The following is an 8,399-nucleotide window of genomic DNA, read 5'->3' on the forward strand; positions in this document are numbered from 1 at the left end:
GTAAATGCCACTCGGGGGATGTCTGCTCAAAGACGGGTCATCATTCAACAGGTAGTCTACCCTGTCCCTTTGAATTTGCTTGTCTTCATACTCAAGGTGAATTTGTTGCAGACAACAGAGCTGGCTGGGTCTCAACTGTTGTTTTGACGATCTGTGGGTCTCCACCCCTCGGGGGCGCTTAGGTCACGTACAGGAGTGGGATCTAGACGTGGCTGAGCTTAAACGTCACCTTGCTGTTCCTCTGTGCGTCCCTTTAGATCTTTGTGCCTTCCTTCCTCTTTTTCACCCTCATTTTGGATTAAATAACTATTTTTTAACAACCCATTTTATCTTTTTAAAAAAAAATTTCATTTTTTTGGCCACGTCAGGTCTTAGTTGCGGCACGTGGGCTTCTCTCCAGTTGTGGCATGTGGGTTCTCTCTCTCCGGTTGTGGCACTCGGGCTCCAGGGCGCGTGGGCCCTGTAGGTTGCAGCACGTGGGCTCTCTTGTTGAGGCGCGCGAGCGCCGGAGTTGTGGCGCGCAGGCTTAGTTCCTCCTCAGCATGTGGGATCTTAGTTCCCTGACCAGGGATCGAACCCACGTCCCCTGTATTGGAAGGCGGATTCTTCACCCCTGGACGACCAGGGAAGTCCCCCATTTTCTCTCTTTTACTGGCTTATTTTGACTTTACCAACTCTCTCACTGATGTTCCTTTTCTGTTCCAGGATCCAACCCAGGATCCTATGTGGAATTTAGAACAAATCTCTCCCGAAGGAACGACTGTAGCCACGGCCTGTCGATGTCAGTCCATAACTCACTCAGCAGCCTGCCTTGGAGTGAAATTCAGCCCTTCACACGCACGGTCCTCAGAACACACACCTCCACTTGCCGTCTCCGTGCTGTGGACACTTTTGTTTCCACATGTTCAAAATCCCCAACACACATTATTAGTTTTGCCTTCAACAATTGTCTTTTTAACATTTTAAATATTCTTACTTGGTAAAATATATGTAAAACTTAGCGCTTTAACCATTTTTAAGTGGCCAGTTCAGTGGCATTAAATGCATTCACGTGGCTGTGGCACCAGCACCACCACCGTCTCCAGAACTTTTCATCTTCACAAACTAAAACTCTGCTCCTCTTCAACACTCACTGCCCCTCCCCCGGCCCCACCCTTCCCGTCTGTCTCCGTGAACCCCACGGCTCTAAGGACCTCACAGGAGTGGAATCACACAGGGCCTTCCTTTGTGACTGGCTACTTCACCCGGCCTGACGTCCTCCAGGTCCATCCGTGCTGCAGTCTGCGTCAGGACCTCCTTCCTTTTTAAGGCCAAATCATATTCCATCGTATGGATGGACCATGATCTGCTTATCCATTCATCCCTTCGTGGACACGTGGTTTGTTTCCACATTTTTACTCTTGTGGACGCTATTGCGATGAACACAGGCGTACAGACATCTGCTCGAATCCCTGCTGGGTATTTGCCATTCTGCTCCACAGAGGCCGCGTCCCCTTGCATCCCCACAGCAGCGCACAGGGCTCCCGGGTCCGCACGGCCCCGCCGGCCCTTGTTCTCTGTTGGACAGCAGCCCCCTGCCGGGGGTGAGGCAGCATCTCTTGTTACTGAGCTGTGTTTCCCTAATGCTGAGCGACGCTGAGCATCTCTTCACGTGCTCGCTGGGGTCGTGGTCTGCAGGTGGGCACTGGGACGGAGGCCCAGGGCCTCTACAGGAAGCAGGTGAGGGGAGGTGACCCCACGATGAGGGCTCGTGCTGGAGAGGCCTCTGAATGTTCTCAGCTCAGGGAGACCCATGGGGTCACTTGCAGCCGCCCCCAAGACCTCATGCCTCCCTGTGGCCCGCCCCCGCTCCTGCTTCAGGGGTCCTAGGCTGTGCACTTGGGGGCAAACCCCACCCTGGCCCAGCCCCCTCCAAGAGTCAGTCACTTGACCCTCCAACAGTGGGTGCCCCCGCTGCCCACCCCAGAGAACCTCTCTTCCCCTCCAGGGTTTCTTGGAGGGGCTGGGACTGACTACCCACGGACTCACCCTGAGGGCCTGGGCCCATGGCGCCGCAAGGACCCCGTGCGTGGGAACCGGGCCCGAGACCCAGGTGAGGAGGCCCCGTGCAGGGCTGTGCCCCTCCCTTCCCCCTCTCGTCCACTGCCCTCCCTCGGGCCACACGGGCCGCACCACCCAGACGGAACTGGCAGGCAGGTCACCCGGGGCCCAGCCACCCAGACAGCGGCGCATGACAGTGGCATTTCAGGGACAGCCTGGGACGCGGCCCCACCCCCGAGGGGCACTGAAGCCCCACCTGGGCTCACACGCTCTGGACTTCAGTGTCCCCACCTGTCAACGGGGCGATTGGCGGCACCTGGCATGAAGCTCAGGGCGCTGCCAGGTGGGAGCCGGGCAGACCACGGGCCCCAGGGGCGCTGACGAGTGAGTCCTCTTGTCCAAATATAAAGGGTTTATTCTCTTCTGTGGTCAGGAGAACAAAATACGAAATAGAAAGGCTGTCCCTTCCCGCCCCTCCCCCAGTCCCTCAGCGTGGACGGCGGCGAGGTCGTCCAGGCAGGGCTGCCGTCCTCTCCTGGCCTCAGGCCTCGAACATGGTGCAGCTGGCGCACAGCACTTTCTCGTGGAGGTCACTGCAGCTGCGACACCGCGAGGTTGGGGGAGAGGAGCTGGCATTAGGGCTGAGTTCCACGGGAGCTGCCGACCCCACCTGGTCCCTCGACTTTATCTGGAGGCGGGGCTGTTGGCCCAGACAGAACCAGTTAAGAAGAGGCCCCACTGCCGCAGGGGGCCGGGCCCACAGGGCCGGGTCCTTGGAGAAGGACACCCGCAGAGGGGGGCGGTTCGAGGGCCCGGGGAGAGGCCGGAGCACGGAACCTGCAGAGTGCGGGACTCCAGGAGCAGCCCCCCCGACAGGCATCTGCCTCGAGCACGAGGGGAAACGTCTGGGGTGCTTGCCGGAGCCGCCCTCACGGACTGACAGCTAAGGAGCCCCCGGGGCTCAGCCCCGGTCTCACGGTGGTCAGGTGTGCAGCAGGGGTGACTGGCCCCGGATGGCTCACAGGGGCAGCAGCTCAGGTAGGGTAGGGACATGGCAACTCAGCGAATGGCAGGGGACACGCTTCGGGAGACATGCTGAAAGGAGACGGCAGCACGCCTGAGGTGCAGCGGCAAAGGGTCCACGTCCAGGGCTAGGAGCTTGGCTCCAGCTCCTGGTGGCGATGCCCCACCCGCGGCCGTGCCTGACCCTGGGGACGAGGCAGCCACCAGGTGCGGGCAGGATGCCCGCTTCCAGGGTGGCGCTGAAGCTCGGAGGCCTGAGGCGTGGCCTCCAGAGGGGACCCCGAACGTGTCGTCTGTTTCTCACCCGGGTCAGAGAGCCCCGCCCGCCGGGGCCCGAGAAACAGGCAGGTGCCTGGCGGGCTCTGCGGGTGCCTGGGGGCCAGGCAGCAGAGAGCAGGGGCGGGGGAGGCAGCCACGGGAGTCCCTGAGGATGCGGACGGCCCCGGGGAGGGAAGCAGCTGCCAGTAGGTGGGGCGCCCACCTGGCCCCTCAGCTGGCCCTTGTGCTGTGCTCAGCTCCCCCTCCAGGGAAAAGCCACTGGCAAGGCCCTGCCCGTCTCAGCTTACATATAAATAGGAAGAAAAGAAAACTGAGTTGGCAAAGTCAATAGAAAGAGTATTCCACACCCATGACTCGCCCAGCACCTGACCCCTGAACCGGCCAGCACGGGAGGCCCACGCCTGGCCTCCATCCTTCTGTCCAGCGCGTCCCAACCGTGGAGCAACCCACCTCTCGGGAGGCGTGTTTTTAACTTTCCACAGTTGGGGTTGTTTTTTTTTTTTTTTTTTTTTTTTTGGCGGTGGGGGGGTGAGTTGGTTTTAAAGGCCATTGGGACTAAACTGGTTTGAGATCTGCAGAACTTTTCTTACGGGGCACTGCCCATCCCCACCCGTCAGCCGGGAGTGGCCGCTGGGACGAGGACAGCGCCCGAAACCTCCTGGGCAGGGATGGGGCCCACCGGCTGTGGCGGATGCGCTCACCCAAGCCACAGACAAAACACTTACTTCCTGCCCTCACCTGTCAGGTGTCCTCCGCTAATGAGCGCGCGACACAGGAAGGCCATGTGAGGCTTCCTGATGCCAGGGCTCAAAGGACTAGAGCACAAATGGTCTGGGACAGACCACAGACAGCGCAGAGCTGACCTACAAGGTCTGGACTTCCTCCAGAAAGGATCTCAAGGTCTTGGAAAAACTCAAGCTGAGCAAAGCATTTACTGGCATCACATCGTCCCACCGGGCAATGAGGGATGGGCCTGCCGCCCCCACTCCCCGACAGGGCCCGCACTCACTCCACGAGGGCACACAGGGTGCAGGCCACAGCCCCACAGCCGCAGCAGGTGCGCACGCAGCGCCCGCACAGGGCCCGCTCGCACTGGCCGCACGCCGCCTTCCCGTCCACAGCCCGCACGCACGACGAGCAGGCTCCCGATGCCGCCATGGCTGGGTCTGTGGGGAAGAAACACCCATCAGTCCAAGGGGGACCTGGAGCGCTGGGGCTGGGGGCCACCCTCCTTCCTGCGCCTGACTGACCACTAGGTCCTAAGACGACAACCTGTGCATAAGCACAGCACCCAGACCCGTTCACCAGGGAGAGATCCCAGCTGGCTTCCGTGACTCCCACCTACAATTCCCACCACCCAAATGTCGGTACCTAAGGGTCAGCCCTTCTCCTGACCGCCTGCATCAGAAGTCGCTAGGCCTTCGTCCCTTGTGTGTCTCCCAGCTGCATCTCAAAGCGTGGTCCCTGCATCACGGGTTAACACAGGGGTCCCTTTGCCCCACCCAGACCCGGGGGCGGGAGAGTTTTTAACCAGCGACACAGGTGACAGTCTGAGACGCACACCACACTGCACAGGGACCCGAACAGGCTTTTCCCACCCAGCCAGGTGGGACTCCGTGGGAGAGCTTCAGGTGGAAAGCATGCAGGACACCCAGAAGGGTCACCCAGAGGGGTCTCTGTTCCTTTCTGATCCAACAGTTAGAAGCTGTTTGCAGCTACCAGACGTGGATGTTGGTGACAGCAGAGCCTCCTAATGTCAGGAGCCTGCAGGCCCTCGCCCTGTTCGTATTGTCAGACTCGGGCCCCGCCCCCTCCAGCCCAGGTAGGAAAAGCCCCTGCCACACCCCATCCTTAGCACACAGCTGGGAAGCGCCTGCCGTGGGCCTCACTCACCAGCTTCGGAGGCCTGGGCTCGACTCCTGGTCAGTCGGCCGTCGGGCCCGATCAGCATCTGCCCGCGTGCGGCCCGAGGGGCTTCTGTGGGGCCAGGCTTCGGGGACTCCGGGGTATGGACGATGGCGCAGGCTTCCTCCCACGCGGGGTCCATGCAGGCCTGGGCCCCGCGGAAGAGGAGCTGCGTGGTCTTTTCTGCGGAGGCAACCATTTCCCCGCTTATATCGCTGCAGCACGGAAGCACCTGCATGGCCACCTTGTCCCTCGAGCTGCGCGTGGCCGGGCCTCTGGTTACCCAGCCACCCCAGAGCACGCTGCTCCCTGGCGAGCTGGGTCCCACCCTGGCCTCCTGCCTGGGCTCAGCGGCCACCTCCTCCAGGAAGGTTCCGGACGCTGCAGCCCCACCTGGGCTCCCTGTGCTATCACTCTGCTCATTTTCCACACGGGTGGCCTCACCTCCTTGCCATTCATCTCCTTCCCAGCACCCACAAGCCGGCTTCATCCAGCAGACGAAGCTCTGCGCTGTGGAGTGCTAACCAACGCACAGCCGAGAGACTCAGGGCTGAGCCCACACCCCAGCCAGCACGCACCCCTTCACTGACCACGGGGCTGCTGGCAGAAGGCGTGGCAGCAACCAGCTCGGAACAAGGTGCCCCAAGAACTTTCCAGACCTCTGTGGGCCCTGGACACCCCCCCGACCCCAGAGCTGAGGTGGTTTCTCAGCAACCAGAGCAGTGGCTTTCCATCAGGGCACTGGGGGCTTTCACAAGGTCAAATGCCAGGCGCCAGCCCCAGAAATGCTTTGTTTGTGGTGTTCTGCCCTGTCCCAACAGAGCCAGGGTGGAGACCTTAGAAGCTGTTGGTGCTAAGTGAAACCGACAGAAACACACAGTTGGGTAACTCAAATGGAGTGGCTGATGACAGCCCCGTCACACCCAGTTCCTCTTCCTCCAATCCCCCCCATCCCCATTTATAATAGGGTGGGACTGCAGGGAGGTCATGTGGTGAGGCTAAGACTTGTCTTCAAGGGCCTGTGGTCTGTTCAAGATAAAGAGACCAGGGTTCAGGCTTGGAATTCATTAAACACGAGTTCACGCTGGCCTACGTCCTGCCCTTCTTAGATGTCCAGGGAGCCTCGCACTCCCTCTGTGACGGGGCCCTGCGAAGGACAAGCCCCTGCAAATGCTCCAGAACATCGTGGTCAAGAGCTAGACTGACTTAGCCCGCGTTTATTTTTAATTCTTCTCTCTGTCTGCAGTGTTTACATTTTTTGAAGGTCCTGAGAGGATAACACTTGCAGTCTGGCCATAGTACTCACAGCTTCACTCATTTTTATCACCTGCACGGCCTCGAAAGGCATTTGCATTTGCAACCCTGCATGTGCAAGAAAAGAAAGGGCACAGCAGCTGCTGATGGGGGCAGCGGGGTGGGGAGCAGCAGGACAAAGAGAAGCAGGGTCTCCCCAGGTTAGGCGCTTCGCCACATCCCTAGTACACGGCAGCACCACTCAGTCAGACACCCAGGTAACCATCTGACTGTTCCACACGCACAAACCTCGTGCCTCCAACCACTAGTTAAGGTAAATTCCACTCTGTAGTTACCCCAGGGTATTAAGCCCCCCAAAGCGATGATCAATAATATCAATGCGCCCAAAAACCTGCATGAAGCAGCCAGAGAAGGCTTCCTAGGTCAGTGTCCTTACATCTCTGGAACTGGACACTCCAGCCACAATGAACCGGACAGCACTCTCCGGCTTCCCGGCTTCTGCATAGGCTGTTCCCTCTGCCTGGAATTCCCTTCCTCTCCCTCTCTGCCTGCCTAATCCTGAAGGATTCGCCTTCGACCCTGTTCCTCCACGAGACCTCTAACAGCCTGCAGGTGGTCCTGCAGCGACCCATGCCTGCCCTGATGACCTCTGGAGAGTCCTTCTCTGGCTGGCCCCCCAGTAGACAGCAAGGCAGGGTCTCCCGCAGCCGCAGCGCCTGGCAAGGAAGGCGCGCTCCACAAACGCCTCTCGGGTCAGAACGGGTGCTTCTACCGGCTTATTCCACCGGGACATCCCACTCCCCGGCCTCTCGCTGGGCTGGTCAGACCAGGGCTGGCTCCTGCGCGAGTCCAGCATTCCCAAAGGACAGAGCCACGTCTCGGCCCCACGCGGAGGCCGCCTGTTTCGGGAAGGTGGAGGGCGGGGACAGGTCGTGGACGCGGGCGCATTCACAGCGCCCAAATTGCTGCTCCCAAACCCGGCCGGGCGACTGGCCCCGGCCCCCGGCTCCAGGGGGCGCGGCCTGCGGAAACCGCCTGCCCGACCCCGCTACCCCTCACTCACCGAAGATCTCCCGCGTGAGGCGCTCGGCGCACACGCCGCGACTCAGCTCCCTCCGGCCCACACGCACCTTGAGCTGCAGCGGGGCCGCGTCCGCGAAGGGGCAGCCCCGCTTGGGCATGGCCGCGGCCCGCAGCGGCGCAGCTCCGCGGCCGCGCCTCGCCTGCCCGTGACGTCACAGCCGTGCGCCAACCCCTGCGCGGGGCGGGGGCGGGGCTAGTGCGCGGCGCGACGCGGGATAGGCCCGGGAAGAGGGCGGGGGGCGGGGCTGCTGCACGGCGCGGCGCGGGATAGGCCCGGGGAGGGGGCGGGGCTCGTGCGCCGGGAGGCGGGACTCGGAGACGCGGGAAAGTCCGGGAAAGGGCGAGGGTCGGAGTGGGCGCCCCGGGGGCGTGGAAGCGGGAAGGCGGTGTGGTGCGCACGCGCCGCAGGATGGGCTGGGGGCGACATCGGGGGCGGGACTCGTGTGAGGGGTGGCTCGTGATAGGTCGGAGGCGACATGTGGGAGGGACTCGTACGAGGATGCGGAAGGGAAGGGCGTCTCAGCTGTTTTATTTTTTTTTCTTTTTGCGGTACGCGGGCCTCTCACTGTTGCGGCCTCTCCCGTTGCGGAGCACAGGCTCCGGACGCGCAGGCTCAGCGGCCATGGCCCACGGGCCCAGCCGCTCCGCGGCATGTGGGATCTTCCCGGACCGGGGCACGAACCCGTGTCCCCTGCATCGGCAGGCGGACTCTCAACCACTGCGCCACCAGGGAAGCCCTCGGCTGCTTTAAATTTTGCTCCCCAAACAACTCTCGAAACTGGTTATACTTCTCCGTTTAAATCACCAAAAGTTCG

The 8,399-nt window shown here is 61.3% G+C and overlaps 1 protein-coding gene across 4 annotated transcripts; it reads right to left on the minus strand.

Annotated features, from left to right (window-relative positions):
* Nucleotides 1–2,434: 2,434 nt before the first annotated feature.
* On the minus strand, nucleotides 2,435–7,733 carry SIVA1 (SIVA1 apoptosis inducing factor). Of its 4 annotated transcripts, none has more exons than XR_012329809.1 (5): nucleotides 7,565–7,733; nucleotides 5,236–5,430; nucleotides 4,352–4,508; nucleotides 3,545–3,624; nucleotides 2,435–2,639 (listed from the first exon to the last, which is right to left on the minus strand). XR_012329809.1 is itself a non-coding variant. In XM_004322704.4 (4 exons), the coding sequence occupies exons 1-4, from the start codon at nucleotides 7,680–7,682 to the stop codon at nucleotides 2,582–2,584; spliced, it is 528 nt and encodes a 175-aa protein (XP_004322752.1). In that variant the 5' UTR covers nucleotides 7,683–7,729; the 3' UTR covers nucleotides 2,435–2,581. The 4 variants fall into 4 exon arrangements, 2 of the variants coding, with proteins under 2 accessions (XP_004322752.1, XP_019789364.1); XR_012329810.1 differs by having other exon boundaries at nucleotides 2,603–2,740; XM_004322704.4 differs by lacking the exon at nucleotides 3,545–3,624 and having other exon boundaries at nucleotides 7,565–7,729.
* Between the last annotated feature and the right edge of the window lie 666 nt (nucleotides 7,734–8,399).

This window comes from Tursiops truncatus, chromosome 2 (genome assembly GCF_011762595.2).
Source record: "Tursiops truncatus isolate mTurTru1 chromosome 2, mTurTru1.mat.Y, whole genome shotgun sequence".
NCBI classification, from domain to species: Eukaryota; Metazoa; Chordata; class Mammalia; order Artiodactyla; family Delphinidae; genus Tursiops; species Tursiops truncatus.

Bases quoted from the DNA above. Each gene is read 5' to 3' on its own strand.
- SIVA1 (XM_004322704.4), bottom strand. From the start codon at position 7,682: ATGCCCAAGCGGGGCTGCCCCTTCGCGGACGCGGCCCCGCTGCAGCTC. The intron at 5,431-7,564 runs GTGAGTGAGGGG...TTGCCTCCGCAG, and splicing joins CCTCACGCGGGAGATCTTCG to AAAAGACCACGCAGCTCCTC. The intron at 2,640-4,351 runs GTGAGTGCGGGC...GCGGTGTCGCAG, and splicing joins ACCCTGTGTGCCCTCGTGGA to CTGCAGTGACCTCCACGAGA.